At 44.7% G+C, this 23,159-nt stretch overlaps 1 protein-coding gene across 6 annotated transcripts in view; it reads left to right on the plus strand.

Moving 5' to 3' along the window:
- Heg1 (heart development protein with EGF-like domains 1) overlaps window positions 1-23,159 on the plus strand; it is an 87,193-nt gene that overhangs the window by 58,671 nt on the left and 5,363 nt on the right. For 5 of the 6 annotated variants that reach the window (XM_006522716.2, XM_006522715.3, XM_006522718.2 and 2 more), the window contains 4 exons: window positions 7,398-7,440; window positions 8,118-8,155; window positions 17,704-17,791; window positions 20,388-20,562. In XM_006522716.2, the coding sequence (XP_006522779.1) occupies window positions 7,398-7,440; window positions 8,118-8,155; window positions 17,704-17,791; window positions 20,388-20,562 (344 nt within the window). The remainder of the gene's footprint in view (window positions 1-7,397; window positions 7,441-8,117; window positions 8,156-17,703; window positions 17,792-20,387; window positions 20,563-23,159) is intronic. The other variant, XM_006522717.2, reaches the window with a different exon arrangement.

Genomic DNA, 23,159 nt, shown 5'->3' on the forward strand with positions numbered 1-23,159 from the left:
AGTTGGGCTTTGTAACCCACAGGGACTTGCTTTTGTGTTTATCTAGGTTGTTGATAATTCAATGGGTTATCATTTTAAAGGTTGCTTGGTATATTGGAGAGTAAAAATCTAATTCTGCCAGCCTTTGGGAAGAAGCCAAAATGCACTCCATTTGAGACAGAGACCACCACACTCAGTGAATGTGGTCCAAAAGTTTCCCCCAAATTAGTTTTATTCAGCTTCAGAGTGCTGTGTCCCCTGGCTTCAAGGACTGCCACAGCCTGTGACGGTCAGGAAGGGTGTTAATACAGAGGCTCCTTTTTCACACACAGCATGGTCTCCAGTTGTAATGTGAAAGGCACAGACTTCCTGGTCAGTCAACACCTTGCTGGCGACAGATGTGCTGAGATCCAGGTGAAAAATCCACACAAGGGCAAGGTGACAGGCCACTATTCAGTCAGGACCTATGCTGTGAGGACTCATTTCATCAAAAGGATATAAAAATATGTCTGGGGGCAGCACTTTCATCCTGCACCATACATAGATCTGCTGACAGTGTTACGTTTAGACAGAAACTTCTTCAGAGGTGGGCGGTGTCAGCTCTCCACGTGGGACCTACAGTAGGTTTGGAAGAGCACCTGCTTTCGGAATTGGGCTTCTGGCCTGGCATGATTGGTCCCCGACATCCCATTGCCATGCCAGACCGTCGCTTTGCCACAAAAGAAATAAACGTCCCTAGCTCCTTCTTACCTGCTTTCCTGCCCTTCTTAAAAATGAGGGCTGGAGCTCAGCTGCATGTGGGAAAATGACACCACTGAGGCCGTGTGTGTGGTGCTATGGTGCTGTGTGCCATGGTGCCTGTGACACAGGTGAGCAGGACTGTGGGCGGGCAGAGGAGCTGGCCTCAGAATTAGTCCTTCAAGGATGGCCTTGCCTTCACCCTTGCTCCTGACTGGTTTGGACCACTTCTTTCTACTTCCAAGTCAGCAATGTCCTAACCGTATCTTACAGACAAGCGTAGCTAGAGGTTACCTTGGCTAAGCCTCTCTCCAAAACAGTGTTTCTCAACCTTCCTGATGCTGTGACCCTTTAACACAGTTCCTTATGCTATGGTGACCCCCAACCATAAAATTATTTTTGTTGCTACTTCATAACTGTAATTTTGCACTGTTACGAATCGTAATGTAAATGTCTGTTTTCTGATGGTCCTGGGTGATCCATATGAAGGGTTACGTGAGACAGGTTTTGAGTACCACTGCTCTTTATGGACAGCTCCTTTGATTTTGTATGTAACTTTGAAAGTATGACAAAAACAATATAGAACTGTCTTGTAGGAGACAGTAAGAGGCATCTGTGTATATATGGGTAAATACCATATAAAACCTTGGCAATCTATAACTTGAATTGCAGAAATTTAGAAGAAAAAAAATACACATTTCGACCCTCTGTTTACACAGAGATTTGGCTGAATTTGAGATGACTTGTCGGGAGAGGTGAGAAATGGTCTCCCCTTCTAACCCAAGCCCTTCTAGAATTCAGTAGATAGCCCAGCTAGCCTCAAGCTCACGATCTTCCTGTCTCAGGTGTCACCACACTCCTGTCTAGGTTGTCATTTTCAGGATGTGTGCTTTAAGTGACACAGGTATCCCCAGCCTTATGCTTACAGGTAATGACCAAGCAGCAGCACGGGGAGACCCTGATTAGCCTTGGGGCCCGTGAGGTGCTTCCTCAGTGGGGCAGGGCCAGCAGTCTTCTGATGATTGGATCTAGTAGGTTTGTGGACTCCAGCCCTGTCCGATGGGTTAGCAGTGACATCTTCTGGCCATTCGTGCTGGAGTGCACTTACTGAAAATTAAAATATGTGTCCTTCCTGTATTCCTTAGCTTCCTCCCACCACACAAGCATCGATTCTAGCAACCTTGTTGTACCCTCTGACCAGGCTGAGATTAGCATTTTTAAAGGTCTTTTTTTGTGGGGGTGGGGGTAAGGGTTGATTTGTTTTTTAAAATAGGGTCTCACTATGTAGTCCTGGTTAGCCTTGAACAGAGATCCTCCTGCCTCTGTCCTCTTAGCTCTGGAATTAAAGGCATGCACCGTCACATAAAATTTTAATTTTAATTGTGTTTGTGGGCCTTAAGTGTTACATGTGTGTACAAGTACCCTAGAAGTCCAGAAGAGGGCACTGTATCCTCTAAAGTGGGAGTTACAGGTGATTGGGGGGGGTGGGGGGCGGAAACTCCTGTCTCCTGGCATAGCAGTGAGTGCTCTCAATCACTGAACATTCTCTGCAGCCAGGATTCTAGCAGTCTTAATTTTTTCAGATGGCAAGTGCCTTAAGACCCAACATTGAATGTAGGAAAGGTCAAGTGTCTAATGAAGTGGGCCATAGGACAACAGATACAGCTTAAGACCATCCGTGTCCTGCAAAGGCGTTACTAAGTGTTACTTAATATCCGGCAAAGGAGTTGCTAAGTGTTACTTAGTATCCTGCAAAGGCCTTACTAAGACTCCGCTGTGTACTTTAAGCTTGGTTTTGCTTTTTCCCTAGGCAGTAGGCAAAGCTCAGTGCTGTATATATGCAAATTCTTGCCACAATCGTTCTGTCTCTAGTGCTCCGGGTCAGAGTCCCTCTGTGATGAGGAACTGAAAGTGCCTTTGCGGACAAGATTTTCCCAAGAGCAGCAGTCACTCAATCATTGATAAGTGATGGATACGCCCTTTAAAAAATACAGTTTAGGGAGAAAAAAAAAAAAGTCAAGCCAGGCAGTGGTAGCATATACTTTTAATCCCAGTACTCAAGAGGCAAAGGCAGTTGGATCTCTGTGAGTTTGAGACCAGTCTGGTCTACAGAGAGAGTTCTAGGATAGCCAGGCTACACAGAGAAACCCTGTCTTAAAAAGCCACACACACACAAAAAAAAAATCTTTTTATATATATTTATTTGTTTGGTCGTTTGTGTGAGTGCACATGTGTGACTGAAGGATAATCCAATAGCGTTGCTTCTTTTTCTACCATATGTAGGTCCTGAGGATTGAACTCAGGTCATCAGGCATGGAGGTAAATGCCTTTACCCACTGAGCCACCTCACTAGCTTGTGTTCTTTCAGTTAGAAAAATATCATTGGGGGCGGAGGGGGGGTGGTCAAGATTCTTTTGATGTTAAATGAAAATAGCCCAAGCCGTCAGCTCGAGCGCATAGGCTGGACAACAGATGGGCCTTGTGCATAGTTGGGTGACAGCCAGGCGTGGAAAGCTCCCCGCTCAGCACGTGAGGTTGGGGAGGTAGACAAATGTAAAAATGTCTTCAGGAACAAGTGTTTAGAATAGAATGGACTGATGAGATCAGCCTACCTTGATGATGAGATGGGTGGAGAGGTGAACAGTCCCAGTGGAGCACTCCTGTAGTGAGCAGTCCCTGTGGAGCACTTCCCTGGAGCACTCCTGTAGTCTGAGCCTGAAGTCATCCCTCATCGGCTTCCCACTGGAGCATGCCTCAGAGGCCCATAGTAGGAGGGGGACCTGAGCGAGGGCATGAAGCTTTCTACTCAGGCCAGGAAAAACCGGGGAGCACTCTGCTTGTTCCATAGAGGAGGACCTGCCTTCCTGAGGCAGAGAACTCAGGGTGTCAAAGATTAGGGGATAAATCCCAGCAACCACATGGTGGCTAACAACCACCTGTAATGAGATCTGATGCCCTCTTCTGGGATGCCTGAAGACAACTACAATGTACTTACATATAATAAACAAATAAATATTTAAAAAAAAAAAAGATTAGGGGATTCAGCCTCATCTTATCTCAAAATAGGACTTGACACTCTATCTTGCTGAATAAAGGATTTGAAACACCTATTGAAATTCTTATCATGAGTTGGGCAGTGGTGGTGCACACCTTTACCCCAGAACTCAGGAGGCAGAGTCAGGCAGATCTCTGTGAGTTCAAGGCCAGCCTGGTTTACAGAGTGAATTCTAGGACAGCCAGGGCTACACAGAATAACTCTATCTAAAAAAAATTTTTTTAATAAAATAACAAACAAACAAAAACAGAGACATAGAGGGAGAAGGAAGGAAGGAAGGAAGGAAGGAAGGAAGAAAGAAAGAAAGAAAGAAAGAAAGAAAGAAAGAAAGAAAGAAAGAAATTTCAAGTAAAGAAACAAGGTTTTTACATATTAGGGGATCAGCAGGATGGCTTGGTGGATAGGGATGTGGGCCTGATGAACTCAGCTCAATTCCCATATCCCATAAGAAAGAATTGACTTCTGAGGCTTAACCTCTGACCTCCACATGCTCTGTAACATACACACAGCTGTACACACACACACATACACACACACAAAATAAAAAATAAAATAAACAAAAATGAACCTGAAACGGTACTGACTGGGCAGGGAGAATGACATGAAAAAGTCATTTACAAAAGAAGCACAAATGGCAGTAACTTATTAAGAGGTGTTCAGCATCCCTAGTCATCAGGGAAATGCAAATTAAAACCACTTTGAGATAGCACCTCACCCCAGTCAAATGGCTGTCATCAACAAATCTGACAGCAAATGTCAGAGGATGTGGGAAAGGAAGCCCTGTGGGGGTGCTGCTGGGGGTGGGGGTGGGAGGGCTCACACCAGTACATTAGTATGGAAATCAGTTCAGACGTTCCTTAAAAGATTAAAAATAGGACTACAGGAGTCAGCTATTTCACTCCTGGTATCTATGCAGAGAAGCCCGTGTCCTACCGCACAGATGTTCACACGCCCATATTTATTGTTGCTCCATTTATGATAACAAGGAAACGAAACTAACCTAGGTGTCCATCAACAGGTAAATGGATAATGAAAAATGTGGTGCATACACAAAATGAAATGGAACATTACTCAACTGTAGAGAAAATGACGTTACAATATTTGCAGGAAATAGATGGCATTAGAAGGTATAATGTTACGCAAGGTCACCCAAATTAAGAAAGAAACACAACCAAACCAAACCACATGTTCTCTGCCCTTATATGCAGACCCTGGCCTGTAATGTATACCATGCAAACAGTGTCAGTGTGGGTGCAGTATCACATTTAGAAAGGAGACCAAGTAAGGATGAGGAGGGTCAGAATAAAGGCAAAAGGGCACGGACCATGAAAGAGATCATAAAGCTAATTATTTTTCTAGTTTCAGCTGTGTTGAACTTCTCCTTTTTGTGGTGGATAAGTGCATGAAAGATGTAACTGATAGTTAAAGTATAAAACCCTAAGTGAGGCTCTACGGCTTCAGCCTAGAAGGTCTAACTGTATTGAAGTTTACAGAAATGTATAGGATTTGGATCAGATCAAGTGTGTATTTCAGCAGGTAGCTGAGCCAGTGATGGTTTTGTTTCTAATTTCATTACAATAAAGTGATTTTCTTTTTGAGATAGGGTCTTTCTTACTGGGTAGCTCTGGCTGGCCTGGAAATCAAAATACAGACTAGGCTGTCCTCAAACTCACAAAGACCTGTCTGCCTCTGCCTATAGACAACTGGGATTAAAAGCATGTACCACCACACTCTGATACATTATTATTTAAAAAAAGAAAAAGCAATCAAAGATTTGGCTGTTTAGGTATGGCACAGGAAAAAAGGGGGTGGGGAACAGACATAGTCTCATGTACCTGTGACATCAGCCTTGGGACGCTGAAGCAGGAGAATTATGAGTTCCAAGACAGCAAACGTTCCTATTTAAGAGGTAAGTCGGATTAAGAGAACACTGGCTACTTTGTTGAGACTGGAGGGACAGGGAACATGCAGAAAGCTAAATAGTGTATTTGCCCAGGAAGGCCATGCATTTCCATGCAAGGTCTAAGATCAGAGACTAACCAGAAAGATCATGATCAGATCCCACGAAGTCCAGAAAGCACACTAGTGTGGGCCAGGAGATCCCGGTCTTTTTAGGCATTGAGGCCCACAAGAAGTTTCTCTGGGCACGCTCACCAAGAAGTTACTATGATACTGTAGCAATGTGGTCCATGGCATCCTGCAATGGGGATTTCTTGTGGCTGCTGCTGAGATTAAACAGTCTGTAGCCTGATCTACAGAGAGTTCCAGGACAGCCGGGGCTACACTGAGCAAAACCCTGTCTTGAAAAACCAAACTGGGCTGGTGAGATGGCTCACTGGTAAAGAGCACTGACTGCTCTGCCAGAGGTCCTGAGTTCAAATCCCAGCAACCACATGATGGTTCACAACTATCCCTAATGAGATCTGACACCCACTTCTGGTGTGTCTAAAGACAGCTACAGTGTACTTACATATAATGAATAAATAAATCTGTGGGCCGGAGTGAGCAGAGGTCCTGAGTTTAAGTCCTAGTAACCATATGGTGGCTCACAACCATCTGTACAGCTACAGTATACTCATATGCATAAAATAAATAAGTCTTTTAAAAAAAGAAAAGGAAGGAAGAGAGAAAGAGAAAGGAAGGAAGGGAGGGAGAGAGAGAGAGAGAGAGAGAGAGAGAGGGAGAGAGAGAGAGAGAGAGAGACAAACAGACCAACCAAGCCCATGGAAGTTCATAGCTGGATGGGTGGTGATGGCTCACACCTCTAAACCCAGTTCTTGGGAGGCAGAGGCAGGTGCATCTCTGTGAGTTTGAGGCCAGCCTGGTCTACAGAGTGAGTTCCAAGACAGCCAAGGTTTTAAGATCTGCCAGGAGATCTTTCATTGTCTGCTGTCACTTGCACATGGGTTAGCATTCCTGCTGCTTGGTTGAGCAGTTATTGTAATATCGAAAGTGTCCTGTTTTTAGACAAGCTTGAGAGCTGTTGATCTGGGAGCAGAGCTGGACCTTACCCTATGCAGTAACCCAGCTATGTTCTTGGCAAGAAAATTAGAGCGAATCTAGATCTGTCTAGAATTGCTGGAACAGACAACAGGGCAAGCATTCGCTTATGAAAACCTGGGCATCAACCAGGACAGAGTTTCCAGAGAGCATCACCCATACTATGTCTACCTCTTCATGGAAGAGGGCTAAGAGAGCCCGGTCACAACGAGGCTGCCCAAGTGGGTAAAGCTTTGCCTGTGTTATAATGGAAGGCTACTCCATGGGTGATGGTTTTCATCTCTATAGAACATACTAAAAGAATTGCTGAACAATAATTACAAAGGGAGACATTTGCCTAGTGATTGCTAGATGCCAGACCATGGGAGCCACTTTTGTGCCTTATTTTTTTATCACCTCTTCAAGAAACCACTGATGTTACTGTTTTCTCATTATTCTCTTTTTATTGATGGGAAACTGAGGCACAATAAGGTCAAAAATGTTTCTTGATCAAAAATGTTCAGATCAGAATATAGATAATTTAAAAATTCTCTGCTTCTAGAATAGTCTTGTGGACTTTTGGCTGATGTTTAACTGTGATTTTTGGTCACATTAACCCTCATGGATTTTCCCTTTTCTCTTTCAGCATGTGAAGATGGATATAGGCTTGAAAATGAAACCTGTATGAGGTAGGCTCCCTATTCCCTTTTCCTGATGAAGTTGTTACAAATGTCTTTTAAAAAACAAAAAACAAAAGACTGGGGCTGGAGAGATGGCTTAGTGGTTAAGGGCATTGACTGCTCTGCCAGAGGTCCTGAGTTCAGTTTCCAGAAACCACATGGTGGCTTACAACCATCTGTAATGGGGTCTGATGCTCTCTTCTGGTGTGTTTGAAGAGAGCAATGGTGTATTCATAGACATTAAATAAATAAATAAACTTTTTTTAAAAAAAGATTTAGGGTTTGACGATATTCCAGATGTGGGAGTCTTCAGGAATGTTTAACCTGTAACAAATAGCTTATCAATAATCAGTGATATAGAATGAAGTATGCTTATTTAAAACAAAACAAAAAACTTCCCAGCAGTGTTGGCATACATCTTTAATCCCAGCACCCAGAAGGCAGAGGCAGGTGGACCTCTGAATTCCAGGCCGGCCCAGTCTACAGAGAGGCCCTATTTTGAAAACACAAAGAAACCCTGTTTTGAAAAATGCCTCCCTCCCCCTCCAGAAAAAGAAAAAGAATAAAAGACAGACTATCCTAATGAACCCATCCTAACTAAAGAAATTTCTCACATACGTTGCCTCCTTACAGATTTTGTTGTGATTTGAGACTGAGTCTTCTCTTGTCTCTCTCTTGATTTACAGTTGCCCATTTGGCCTCGGTGGACTCAACTGTGGAAACCGTAAGTGTCCCAAAGGAGAGAATTGTGACTGGGTGTGGCCGGCCAGGTTTGCTGGCAGGCAGGCTCCTCCCCTCTCCACTGTGCGCTTAACGTCTGTGCTAAGTGTGTGGGAAAACAAACAAACAGAGAGTAAGCCTTGTGTGGTGCTTTCCCAAGCTCGAGGGGTAGGGGAAGAAATAAAGACCCCTGCACAGCTCTGCCTGTGCCGCGAACACAGCAAGTCACGCGGGGGGTAGGAGCCACAGAGCAGAGCCCACACCTAAAGGATAATGCAAGACTCTCGTGAATGTTTCCCGGAAGTCGTGGAATTGGAGGGAGGTTAAAAAAGACTGAACAGATACATGGGTGGGACGAGAGTAAGAAGAACGTTCCTCATTTAGAGTCTTGGGGCAATCACATGGTGTTTGGGGAACACTTTACATGTGGGTGTGTCCAAATTGGGGTGGTGGGGGGGGGGGACAGGAAGCACAGCATTGGGTTTGCAGGATGCCCAGGAAGAGAGCCGTTGGGCAGGGGCGGTACTGAGGCTGCAGTGGGTGACTGCTACCGGAGCTATCCGTCATAGCACAGGGGAATTGCATGACTGCAGCGAGCAAGTGCGCCTGTACCGCAGAGTCAGGAGACTTCCGGTGCAGTGCCCGCTGGGCACAAGGACCAGCCTGGGACATGTGCTGTGAGGCAGACTTACTCCGTGAAGGGGAGCATGCGCGGTCCAAGCCCTGTCAAGCATGCTGATAATGCAGCAAGCATGCTGTCTCAGGCTCCTCTTCTCTCTGAGGAGCGGTTTGAGGCAGGGTAGATTTGCTTGCATGGGTATTTTTTTCGTCTTCAGATGCTTTTGAGGTGGAAATTACCTTCAAAATTATGAAATAAACCGGGCGTGGTGGTGTATAACTTTAATTCCAGCACTCGGGAGGCAGAGGCAGGCGAATTTCTGAGTTCGAGGCCAGCCTGGTCTACAAAGTGAGTTCCAGGACAGCCAGGGCTACACAGAGAAACCCTTTCTCAAAAAAACAAAAAAACAAAAAACAAAGTTATGAAATAAAATTTGTGATACAGGATATAGGAGAGCCTAGTATGAATAATAGGAATCAAGACAGTTTTAGGATGGCTTTGTCTCATACAGGTAAATGTTCGAATGGTAACTATCTAAAGTTGGAAGTAGGCACAATTTTATTTCCTGTGTGTTGTGTATTGTCTGACCTCCCCCATTACTATTCCCTACTTGTATGTCCCACTTTTTATGTCTTCAGGATACCTACCTTTGTTCTTTTTTTTTCTATCCTTCCTTCCTTCCTTTCTTTTCTTCTTTCTTTCTTTCCTTTTTTTTTTTTTTTTTTTGAAAAAGTTTTTCTATGTAGCATTGGCTAGCCTGAAACCCACTATGACAAGGCTAGCCTTGAATTCTTAGAGATTCCCCTGCCTCTGCCTCTGCCTCCGCCTCCTGAGGGCTTTCTACATTTGTGTTCAAGGGAATAGTTATCTTTCTAGAAAGTGAAATTCATGCATGAATTCACTTCCTGGGTTGTGTGCAATTGATGTTTATTGTTTTGTTGTTTTTTGTTTTTGTTTTTGTTTTTGTTTTTGTTTTTGCTATGAACAGTCACCATTTATTTTGTAAGCTCTTGTGGTTAAAATCAACCCCATTGTTTGTAGGGTCTATAACCAGGATTTCTCTCAGGTCCCTGCGGCCACTTTTCCCTCCCCATTTATCCAAGTGACCATCATTATGTCTAGCAGAGGGCAGCCCCCTCCTGGACGGCAGTTGGCCCCAGCCCACTTCAGGAATGAAGCTGGCAGTTTGTCGTTACACTGGGGTGACTTGGAGCAACATCAAGTTAGTATTATGAAACATTTTATGGTGACTAATAAAAATGTTATGACGTGATAGCATGAGCAGGACACACTGAGACACATTTGCCAGTGGCCTCCTTATCTGAGGTCTGGGCCCAGCCCTGGGCATCGGTTATGAAGTTGGGGGGGACACCTGAATCTCTCCCCATTGGTGACAGAAGCACCTGAGGTATGTTTTGTGCCACCTTGCTAGCCTCAAACTCAGCAACCCTCCTCCCTCTGTCTCTTGAGTTCTGGGGTTATAAGTCTGCTCCACTGTGCCCAGCCCATCGAGCTGGATTTTCCATAGGCAGGAAACATCTCGGACAGATTTCTCCGCACATGCTGTTCTCAGGCCCAGTAAGAACAGTAAGCCAACCTCTTCCAGATACTGCATGACCTCTCCTTCTACATTCCTGGCTGTCACCCAGTTCCAGCATACTCTAGGCACCAGGGTAATCCGTGTCCTGCCTTTTAAAAGTGTTTTGCTAGCTCTCTAGTTCTGCCCAGGCTCCACACCTTGCTGCCTGTAGAAAATATCCTTCAAAAGGGTAGGGTGTCTTTCCCAAGGCTTTAGCTTTCGAGGACATGCAGGTCACCCATATCCAGGCTGGGGACCCCAACTAGCTTATCCCTTTTCTCTTCTTATGCAGTATTTGTCTCTGTTAATACCCCAAAGTCCAACAATTGTGTCTTCTTAGCCCCTTGTCCAGAATTCTTTTCTAACCAGACCTGTCTTTTGCCTTCTTCTGCCCCCTCCTCCTCTGCTGTTCTCTTAGGCTTGCACACTTTCTTAGTTGCTTGAATGTTATGTTGGTTGCTCTGCACAGGTATATATCATCACACCTGCTGCTTTGAGTTGCTTCAACTTTTTCCCATCTCATGCATGCCTGTTTTTATATATGTGTGTGTATATGTGTGTATTTATGTATATGTATGTGTATATGTGTGTATGTACATATGTATGTATATATGTATGTGTGCATATGTATGTGTATATGCATGTGTTTACTTGTTGAATTGGGATCTAGCCTATTTCCCATACTAGCCTAAAACCTACTTTGTAACCTAAGATGACCTCAAACTCAACAATCCTCCTGCCTCAGCCCTCTGTGTGCTGGGGTTATAGGCATGCACTACCATGCTGGCCACTTTTTCTCTTTTTCAAATTAATTGTACTTTGCCATAGCATAGAACAGTGTAAAATCAATTAGAGTAGAGGTGTAAGGTAAGGAAAGGGGAGCCTGCATGCCATCTGTCACCCACTACCCACTGCACACCGTCTGCATGAGGACCATCAGGCATCTGCCACCCAGAGTTCCAGACCGCCTCACGCCATACCCACGGAATCAGAATCTGGAAATTTACCAAACCCAGCAACTTGCTTATGTGCTGCGTTGCATGCATCCTACAGCCCGAAGAACAGGTGTCATCCGAGTGGATGTACGTCTCTTTTGCAAATAATTGGACCTCACTGAAGATACTATTTTTTAACCTAAACTCTTAAAGCTATACTATTTTTATTTTTTTTTATTTTATTTATTTGTTTGTTTGTTTGTTTGTTTGTTTGTTTGTTTTGAGACAGGGTTTCTCTGAATAGCCCTGGCTATCCTGGAACTCACTCTGTAGACCAGGCTGGCCTTGAACTCAGAAATCCACCTGTCTCTGCCTCCCAAGTGCTAGGATTAAAGGCGTGCGCCACCACTGCCAGGCTGTGTTTTTTTTTTTTTTTTTAAGCTATACTATTTTTAACTTAAACTTTTAAAGTTAACTTTTTAATTCACTTTAATTTTATGTGTTAATTTTATGTGAGTGTTTTGCCCACATGTATGTATCTGCACAGTGTATATACCCAGTATCCACAGAGGCCAGAAGAGGGCAGTGGATCCTCTGGAACTAGAGTCACATATGATTTTGAGCCACCTTGTAGTGCCGGCAATCAAACCCAGGTCCTCTGGAAGAGCAGCTAGTGTTCAGCCATCTTGCCAGCCCTGTCGCCTGTTTTAATCATGCAGTGACTTAATTTCTACACTCTTACTATGTTAATGTTAATACTGCCATACTATTCTATACTATAATTTCCTTCTGGCTATCTTTTATGACTCCTTTTTACCGACTTTTCCTCAAAGCCATTTCTCCCACTTATGGTTACTGTCACTTCATGACTGCAGAACTCGCACCGTTGTTTCTCATTAGTTTCTTCCTACCACAGACATTTTCATCCATCTCCCTTGCACACCCCGTTCCACATGCCCTTTGCTTCAAAGGCTCTGGCTTTCATAAATGCAGTCCCTCCCGGCTTTGCAGTACCAGAGCACTCCACTTAAGGATATTCCCAACTGTCTTCCACCCACCCAAAACCTGGTATAGAAAGAACGTCTCACTTTGCTCTCCCTGCCATCCATCGCATACAGCCACAGGGAGATTCAGATCAGAGGAAGGGAGCATTGTGTGTCAGCAGAAATAGCTCAGAACACACATCGCTCAGTGCGCATGTCCGGAAAGCCAGAGACAAAGCAGGAGGAAAGTTGATCACTAACCACCCGCATGTCAATGCTAGCTGGCCTCAGCTGGGGGCTGCCCTTTCCCATCGGAACTTGAAGGAAGCAAGGCATAGGGGGAGAGGAATACTATTCTGTATTTGATATCCCTGTAGCCTGGTGAGATGGAAGGGACAGAAACCCCAGCAGAGAGTGAGTCACATGGAAAATTCTCCTAACGGAGGGGAGTAGCACCCTGCGATTCACACACAGCCTGGAGACTGGAGAAAGGAAGACTCCAGAAGAAGAAAAGGAAAGCCTTGAGTCAAGTTGGAAGAGGATGGGAGACAAAACTCTGACCTGGTGTGGTTAAGCACCGAATGAATTTTAAACGAAAACCAATACAGCTTCCTAGGAAGGTCTGTTGTACAGATGAAAGGATGTTCGTCGATTAAAGTTCTGGAGAAAGGCTGACAAGTTTAAGCAAAGTTTATTGGAAGGACGCGTCCTAGGACCTGAGTGTCTGACATGGCTGGGATCGCTAGCGTGGGCAGCTGAGGTCAGAACTTACAGAGCACACCCAATCGGGACCCAATCGGGACTCCGCCTCCTCTCTGCTTTTGCTTCAGGAGACTGTACACAGGCTTCCTTCCCTTCCCAGACTTGTGGTTTAGTCATTTTGAAAGAAAACGTCCTCTCTGCTTCCCACGTGAGTCTGGGCGATGTGTTCATTCCTCATCAGCAGTGGCTGAGAATGTCAACGGGAGTGATTCTCCCCCACCTCCCCGAGAGTGCACGGGTGGAGGGATTAAACAGTTCCGGGAAGGGGTAGGGTACACAGACAATGGGTTTCTTCCAAATAAACCTGTAAACAAAGCTTAGAGCTCGGAAGGAAGGTGGTATCCAAGGTTGGTTTGGTGAAAAATGCAAGCAAAGATTACAGCCTCAAGCTGAGAGGATGGCACTGGCCAGCACTGAACTACCAACACGTGTTCGTGGGGAAGGAGGCCCAAGGAGCCCAGCTCTCTCTGCTGCATCTCCTCACACTAGAAAGCACAGGACAGAGATAGCGTTTGTTCCTGTCTCAATCCCACGGAAACACTCACAGCACCCCTCCACGGCCAGAAGCCAACATGACAGTTGGTGCTGGGGAAGAAAGAGCCCATGAAGCCCCATGTCACAGAAAGCAGAAGTGAGCACTTGCACCTGAAATGATTCTGTAAGACATTGCCCTTGGCAGAGATGGGTAAGGGTCTATGACATCTCTTCATCCTCTTACCTTTTATTATTATTTCTTTTATTTAAAATATTTAATTTGCATACCCACTTTCAAGATTCACGTTGGCATTTTTCAAACATAATTCTTTTAGGTTCTTTTTACCTGATGAACCCCTCAAGTCCCTCCCACCTCCCATAGACTCCTTTCCTGTTGTCATCTGTGTCCTGTCAGCTCCCCCTTAACTCTTAGCTGTCCCCTTTCACTGTCTCCTTTTTGGTTTTATAACTCACCTCACATCTATTCCTAGCCCCACATACAAACATTACACATTGGGATCACTTAGTATATTTTCCAACTCCATCCGTGTTAGTGCAAGTCTCATGCTGCCATAGCACACACACACATAGAAGTGTTCACATTACTGTGACATCCAAACATGGGGGCCTTTACAAACAGAATATTGCTGTGTTTTACCAATATGTTGGTCCTCAGTGAATACCATTAGAAGAAGAACAACAGGCAGTGTATGGTAGTTGATACCTAAAGGGAAAGATGGGGAAGTGAGTAAGGTTTTATTTTGTTTATTTAAAAAGCTATCCTGCCAGGTATGCTGGCACACACTTGTAAGTCTAGTATTTGGAAGGTTGAAGGAGGAGGATCATGAGTGTGAGGCCAGCCTGGGCTACATGGTGAGTTCCAGGCTACCCTTGGCTATATAGCCAGAGTTGTTCCCTACTCCTTCTACTTTCATGCCATTCGTGTGTGTGTGTGTGTGTGTGTGTGTGAAATGCATATATAATTTTTAAGTTTAGGTTTCTCATATGAGAGAAGACAGACAATATTTATATTTCTGAGTCTGGTTTATCTTATGCTATACGGTTCCATCTGTTTTCCTACAAAGTATATTGGTTTGTGGCTTTTTTTGTTTTCTGTTTTGTTTTTTTTTCCAGACAAAACTATTTCAAAGAGGAATGTAACCTGCGGCCTCTTGTAAAGATCACTGCTATCATAGATATTTGCCTGTTTTGCTATAAATGAGAAAACTTAGTTTAATGTGTAGGATAAAAATTAAACTTTTATGTTTGTTTTTTTGAGACAGGGTTGCCCTGGCTGTCCTGAAACTCACTCTGTAGATCAAGTTGGCCTTGACTTTACATATATCTTCCTGTCTCTGCCTCTGAGTGCTGGGATTAAAGGCATGCATCACCGTTGCCCAGTTTAGATTTTGCTTTTTAAGAGAAGAAAAAGCTGGGCATGGTAGCACATGGCTGTAATCCCAGACTCAAACAGGAGGATCATTTCAATTTAGAACCTGCCTGGGCTACATAGTAAGTGTAAGTATAAGCTACTAGGCTAATGAGAGCCTATCTCAATTTAAAAAGACAGCCAGGCAATGGTAATACTCACATTTAATTCCAGCACTTGGAAGGCAGAGGCAGGTGGACTTCTGAGTTCAAGACCAGCCTGGTCTACAGAGAGATTTCCCTGATAGCACACACATATACAACAATACAAACAAACAAACACCCCCCCCCCCAAAAAAAAAGGCCAGGGGAGCCAGGCATGGTGACACAGGCCTGTAATCCCAACACTTGAGAGATAGAGAGGCAGAAAGCACAAGTTCACAGCCAGTCTTGGCTACCTGTCCAAAAAGGGGGCACAGGGCACAGAGAAACCAGATGTGATTGCCTGTAACCCCAGCACTCTGAATGTAGAGGCTAGCAGGAGTTCAAGGGCATCCTTGGCTAAATAGTAATATAGAAGCCCACCTGGGCTATCCATGACTCTTTGTTTCAAAAATGAAAATAAGTAAGTAAATAAATAAGTAAGTAGAGCACTGGGAGCCACCAAAGTCTCTTAAAAGAAGAAACAGCAAGGTCAGACTTGCTGTCCAGAGAAGACATGACAGGAGCTCAGGGCAGAGCTGGTAGAGATGCCGGCTGGAAAGATGGTGTGGGGTTAAGTACACGAGCTGCTCTTCCAGAGGACTAGAGTTCAAGCCCCAACTTGGGTTGTTCACAACTCCCTGTAGCTCCAGCTCCTTGGGGTCTGCCACCCTCTTCTGGCACATACACAAAGCACACACAGACACACGCATACAAATATACAAATGATTTTTAAAAATTCTTTAAAAGGGATGGGGGTGAGGACTGAAGTGATGGCTTAGTGGTTAAGAGCACCAAGGTTCTATTCCCAGCACCCACATAATGGCTCACAACCATTCGTAACTCCAGTTTCAAGAAATCCAATGCCCATTTCTGATCTCCATGGTCAGTGATGCATAATATAGGTATCTATTAATTAAGTGCATAAAATAAATATTTTTTTTTTTAAAAATGAACAATGGCTACTTCGAAGAGGCTTGTCTTTTCACTCACGTGTGCACACGTGTGCACACACACTAATATATGAAATTGAAGATAATTATGTAAAAGTTATAATACAGCAGGAGTTGACACATACGAAGGATATCTGGACGCATATATCAGAGTCAAGGAAGAAGAGGGACACATCCCATGATTTGACCTTGTTCCCTCTATATTGCAGAACTAATCTTTTTCATAATAATCTGGCCTCTTTGTGGCTTGTTTAAATAAAAGGATAGATAAGGGGTGCATAGCTTATCGTCTGCATGTTCTACTCATAGCCCCTGATCTATGAGTTCATCCAGACAGGACAAGAGCAGGAGAGCTGTGCCATGGCCTTGACTTTATAACCATGCCTGCAGATCATGGATCAGTCTTAGAACACTTTAAAGAGTCTGGTTATGCCGGGCGTGGTGGTGCACTCCTTTAATCCCAGCACTCGGGAGGCAGAGGCAGGCGGATTTCTGAGTTCGAGGCCAGCATGGTCTACAAAGTGAGTTCCAGGACAGCCAGGGCTATACAGAGAAACCCTGTCTCAAAAAAAAAAAAAAAAAAAAAAAAGAGTCTGGTCGTTTGGGGCTAGAGAGATGGCTCAGTGGGAAAGAGCACAGGTCTGCTCTTACAGAGGATCTGGGTTCCACTCCCAGAATCTACGTGATGGCTCACAACCCTCTGTAACTGTCCCAGCGGATCCTGATGTCCTTACCTGGTCTCTTTGGTCACAGACAAATAGTTGAATAAAACATTGGTAATGAAATATAAAATGTGTATTTTTTTTAAAAAGAAAAAAATCTAGTTATTGGTCTTTCAAACTAGATCTTGTAACCTGAGAAACCAATTTTAATTTTATATCCATACAAAAATAGAAAATTTAATATAATCTATCATAAATTTTGCTACAATATACAGATATAAAACCCAACTAATTAGATATGTTAGCATTATTATATATAATATATGCTTCTATCAGTGCTAATTTCTGGTAATTAAATCAATGTATAAGGAGCCTCCTGTGTCTCTGGCATGCTTTACACAGTGAACCCAGACTCTGGACTTAGCAGACGTAACATTTCTTTTGAAATTGAAGAGTTTAACCTGTCTCTGTTCTGTTTTACCAAGTAAGACTCTAAAACTGAATCAAACATCTGGTGTTTTGTTTTGTTTTGTTGAAGCAGGGTCTCACTGTTGCCCTGGCTTGGCTGGAACTCACCATGCAGATCAGGCTGCCTCTGCCTCCAGGGTGAAGCACAAATCTTTATCTTCACTAATTACCATCAAGATAAAAAGTTAAATTTCCAGATGTATAATTTTCACGTGATAAAAAGCAAGCACCCAAGTGAGAGGGGGAATAAGAGTAAAGTCTTTCAGAACAGTTTGGGGAAACTTGATGGTTGCCTGTCTCTTTTCTGGTTTAGTGACGTCATTAGGATTGCTCTAGAGAAAGAAATTTGGAGCTGAAAGAGGGAATCCTCTCACTGCAAAGAAAGCAGAACTCTAGCCTTGGAGGATCTCTGGGCCAGAGAGCAGGCAGTGGGAGAGAGCAGCTAGGGCCATGCTGCGGAGGTGGGGTGGGTGGAGGCTTACTTAGGACTGAGGACCTCCTGCCAATCAGCCCTGTTTGTTTTTTTTTCCTTTGTCTTCTGTGTTTAGCCTATCAGCTCATCACTGTGGTGATCGCAGCCGCAGGAGGTGGCCTCTTGCTCATCCTGGGCGTGGCACTCATTGTTACCTGTTGCAGGTGAGTGGTGAGACCTCTCATTTAGATCCCCCTTTCAGGACCTGTGCTACTATGCGAAGGTGGATTCTGAACCTTGGGTAAACTAGCACTTGGGAGACTGAGGCAGAAGGAAGATGACTCTGAGGACAGCCTGGGTTTATAGCAGGTTCTAGGCAAGCCTGGACTACATAGTAAGACCCTGTCTCCAAAGCAACAAAATAAAAAGGACTTTATCAAAATCAAAAACAAACTCTGGAGCTGAGGACATGGCTCAGTTAGTAGAGCGCTTGCCTAGCGTGCGTGAAGCCCTGCGCATGCTCCGCGGCCATGCAGAACCAAAGAACAAAGCAAAGTGTCGTCCCTGCGCATGCTCCGCAGCCATGCAGAACTAAAGAACAAAGTGTTGTCCTCCTTATGATCCCAGCCCGGGATGGAAAGGCAAGAAGAATCAAGAATTCAAAATCATCCTTAGCTATAAAGCAAGTGCAAAGCCGGCCAGGAATACAGGCAGCTGTTTTGTTTTGTTTTGTTTTGTTTTTTTAAAATACAACCAAACTTGTTCACACACATTTTTAATCCCAGCACTCAGGAAGCAGAGACAGTTGGATCTCCTAGGTCAACCTAGTCTACATAGTGGGTTCCAGGTTCCCGGACAGCCAGGACTACGCAGCAAGAAGTGTCTTTAAATAAATAAATAACAGAAAATAAGGAATGTTGATGAGAATGTGGCAGAATTGGAGTCCTTAGGCACACATGGCTGGCAGGGATAGAAGAAAGAAAAGCAGCTTTGAATGTCTGGTAAACCCAGGACTCCCAGTCCCAGGAGATGCTTATGAGTCATCTACACAAGAACTTGGACCTGGGTATTCACAACAGTCCTATTCCTGAGAGTCAAAAGGGGGTGGGGAGGGGAGCAGTCCTAGCGCCTACGGGTACAAAACCCAGATGTGACAGAGCCACATTCTGTCAGCCACCGACTGACACATGTGAACCTTCAAACCCTTGTTCTCAGGGAAACGAGGCATCTCAAAAGATCATCTGAAGTGCGATAGGAATAGGAGTTATAAGAGTCTCTGCATCTAATTGAGACAGAAAGTAGGCCAGTGGGAATCTAGGGCAGAGGTCAGGGTGGAGAAGTTGGGCAACTGGGGTTGATTGATAAGGGGTCTGAGACTTCTGGAGGTGACAATGGTCACACCACTGTGAATATGTTTTAAAAAAAATTTTATGAGTACATTGTATGGTTTCGTCAGTCGTCTCAGAGCTGTGTGTGTACAGAGAGAAGCAGACAGAGGAAGGAAAGGAACTACCTGAACTATTTTAGCAGTAAAAAAGTAGGACCTTTTTTGGATGAACCTCAGCTCCAGGCTTCCTGCAATAGAGTTTCCATGAGGAAGGAAGGGAAAGAAAGAAGGAATTCCCCCTTGTCTCAATTATCTGTTCAAGTAAAGGAACATTACAGTCATTGATTTAGATGATACCAAAAGGAAAGAATTATTTGTACGTGACAGCTGGAGGGACCTTTCCAAAATCGCTAGTTATCTTTTTTGTGTGTGTGCCAGTGTTAAAGAGACATTTTAAGGCATCCTCGGCCTCCAGAAAGGCCGCCGAGAATAATCAACTGCCTTTAAGTATCCCTTCGTAGATTACCATTAAAGGTAAACGTGACCCCGTTGAGGGCAGTTACCCAGAGAAACAGAGCCTGGCAGCTGGGGCACATGGGCCTTGCATTGGCAACATTCTCTACCACAGCCGTGTAGTCGTTTTAGGAGGGAACCTGGACTCTTGGTTAGTGAATGGGAAGCGGTGGCAGCCTGCTCTGAGCCTGGAGGAAGCCAGCACTGAAGGCAGAGTCGTTTCTGTGCTTTTCCCAGGGACTTAAAGTGCTGAAGAAGGAACAACAGCCTTCAAAGCCTCAAAGAAACATAATTGTTTCTGATCCTTGGTTGTCTTAGGGTTTAAGACCGTTGTCTTAACCATAGCTAAGCCATAAAACCTCACAGTTTCTGAGCTCCTGAAAGGACAACGTGGAGAGTCTGTAAGCAGGTGCCCCCTCCTCCTGAGGTTTTTGTGGTTTGTTAAGTTGTAAATAAAACATTGGCTGCGGAGAGGAGAGGCCAGCTCCATCCCAGGTCACTAGTAGCCACCTGGTGAGCCAGGGGCTAAGTCTTCCTAAGCCAGAGCCACCCTGTGTTCTGCCCCCCCCCCCCATTCTGGAAACGCAAGCACAGCACTGATGCTTCACCTGTGGCTTCTGATATTTAACCATCACGGAGTTGCTGTCCCTCCATAGTCTGTGAACGCTGATTCCTGTCTCCCTGGCTACCCCAAGGGCACAGCGCCCTCTTCTCCCAGAGGACAGGACACTAACAGCTCCTCCAGGGTCATCTTCATGCCCCCTTTAGACTCTTTACATTGGGAAAATCTTTTTTGCATCTTTTTTTGAATGGCAGAGGGGACTCCTCATGGCAGTTTTAGTGTTTTAGTCAAATACTAAATTATACTAGGTTCCCAGTCTTATTTACATTGCAAATGACACTCAGTCTTGTCGAAGATGTCATGTCTTGACACAACCTATTGATAGAATCTTGTTGCACATTTTTTTTAATTCTCACAGAAAGAGTAAAAATGACATAAGTAAACTCATCTTCAAAAGTGGGGACTTCCAAATGTCCCCATACACCGATGTCCCCAAGAATCCTCGCTCGCAAGAGTGGGGCCGAGAAGCCATTGAAATGCACGAGAACGGAAGCACCAAAAACCTCCTGCAGATGACAGACGTGTACTACTCGGTAGGTGTCTGTGGCAGCCGGCTTCAGGGCTCCCCAGCTCAGGGGTCACCGGAAGGCTTTACCGGAACGGTGACGTCAGCCTCTAAGACACACTGCTTACTGATTGTTCGGTTTAGTGGTGGCCTGGTGACATGGAGTTCTTCAGTGTGAGTATGAGGGACACTGCCACAGAGTAAGTTACTTTTAGGGAGTGGGAGTCATAATTCCCAAACTTAGCTTTAAGAATAGGAACAGAAGCCGGGCATGGTGGCGCACGCCTTTAATCCCAGCACTTGGGAGGCAGAGGCAGGCGGATTTCTGAGTTCGAGGCCAGCCTGGTCTACAGAGTGAGTTCCAGGACAGCGAGGGCTATACAGAGAAACCCTGTCTTGAAAAACCAAAACCAAACAAACAAAAAACAAAAGAATAGGAACAGAAACTTCAGAGGGAGAAAGTCGCTCCAGCCCCTTGCCCTCCTCTCTCTGTTATCTCCTTTGCTATCTTGAATCTCATCTCCTGGGCTTTGTCAGTCAAAACTCTGGGCTGGGAGAGGCATAGCAAGAGAGACTCAAGACTATCTTCACCATGTAGGTTTTAGAAACTCAGTAGGTCTTTAATAATTGGCTCCCCTAGCCCAGCCACATCAGTGTGAAAGCTGAGAGCTTACCTTAAGCCAGTGGTTCTCAGCCTTCCTAATGTTGCGCGACCCTTAAACACAGTTCCTCATGCTGTGATTCCCCCAACCATAAAATTATTTCTGTTGCTACTTCATGGCTGTAATTTTTCTACTGTTATGAGTTGTAATTTAAGTATGTGTTTTCTGATGGTCTGAGACAACCCCTCTGAAAAGGTCATTTGACCCCCACCCCCACCCCCCCAAGGGGCAAGACTAACAGGTTGAGAACCACTGCTTTAAGCTTCTCCTGCCCTGCACGGAAGATAACACAGCTCTTATTTCTATTCCATTTGATTCGTCTTTAATTACACCGCGTCAGCCATAAAGCAGACACAAATGGGGCTATCTGAACCGAAAGATAAACAGATGTCAGGTGACCGCTAATCAGTCTGCTGTATGGCAATAAACGTGAGACCTTGTGCTGTGGCGGCTTACTGGCACTAGACATTTCACTATAGAAACCATAATCCCTCTTGTTGCTATGGAGATTAATCAGGAGGATCAGACTTTGGATGGGAGGGGCGGGTTTGTTCCAGGGTGCTCTTTGAAAATTTTCAGCCAGGAGGAAGAACAAGAAAGGTGGATATAATAAAGATGAATGAACCTCTCTATTTAAACTCTAGTTAAATGTCCTGTTTCTAAACAGGCATCAGCTTTTCCTTTCCGTCAGGGACGCATTTTCCCTTCCCTAACCAAAGCTGTACTAAGTGTGTCCGAGTCCCATGTGCTTTGCTAGGGACTCCTCAGCCCTGGGGTGGAATGGTGATTATAGCAAACAAGTGGGCTATCTCCCATGACCAAAAAGAAAGTTGGGGAGGAAAGGGTTTATTTGACTTCCACATTGCTGTTCATTACCAAAGGAAGTCAGGACAGGAACTCAAACAAGGCAGGAACCTGGAGACAGGAGTCAATGCAGAGGTTGTGGAGGGTCGCTGCTTACTGGCTTGCTCACCCTGGCTTGCTCAACCTGCTTTCTTATAGAACCCGGGACCACCAGTTTAGGGATGGAACCACCCACAATGGGCTGAACCCTCTCCCGTCAGTCACTAATTGAGAAAATTCCTTACAGCTGGATCTCATGGAGGCATTTTCTCAGTTGAGGTTCCCTCTTTTTAGATGACTCTAGCTTGTGTCAAGCTGACCTAAAACTAGCCAGGACAAGTCCTATCTTCCCTTTTTAGAAACAGAACCTGAGTTTAGACCACGATGCTATCACCTGAGTGCCATTGTCTCTCACAGTGGGCACAAAGTGGTCCAGGCAGCACCACCCTGGCTCTCATAGGTATCGTGTTTGTAGTGCACACACTCTCTCATAGGTATCGTGTTTATAGTACACACTCTTTGGTATTTTGCCTCTACCAAAAAAAAAAAAAAACCACTTATCTCTGATGTTGCATGAGGACTTCCCAGTGCTTCAGATACCTGGCCTGACTAAGTTTTTTTTTTTTAACTCCCTTTTAAAATAAATTTAAAATCCCTGCTAGGCATAATGGTACATGCCTATAATCCCAGCATACAGTAGGAAGAGGTAAGATTGTGGGGGCAGCTGGAGAGATGGCTCAGCAGTTAAGAGCACTGACTACTCTTCCAGAAGACCTGGGTAGGAGCTTACAACTGTCTAACTTTAGTTCCGGGGCATCTGATGCCCCCTCTTCAGGCCTCTGTGAGAACCATGCAAACAAGTGGTGTACAGACATATATGCAGGCAAAACACTCATATACATAAAATAATTCTCAGAAAAAATAATTCAAATAATATTTTTAAAAGAAGGCAGCCAGGCGTGGTGGCGCACGCCTTTAATCCCAGCACTCGGGAGGCAGATGCAGGTGGATTTCTGAGTTTGAGGACAGCCAGGGCTATACTGAGAAACCCTGTCTCGAAACCCCCCCCCCAAAAAAAAAAAGAAGGCGATTGTGGGGCTGGAGAGATGGCTTGGCAGTG

Source organism: Mus musculus, chromosome 16 (assembly GCF_000001635.26).
Source record: "Mus musculus strain C57BL/6J chromosome 16, GRCm38.p6 C57BL/6J".
In the NCBI taxonomy this organism is placed as follows: Eukaryota; Metazoa; Chordata; class Mammalia; order Rodentia; family Muridae; genus Mus; species Mus musculus.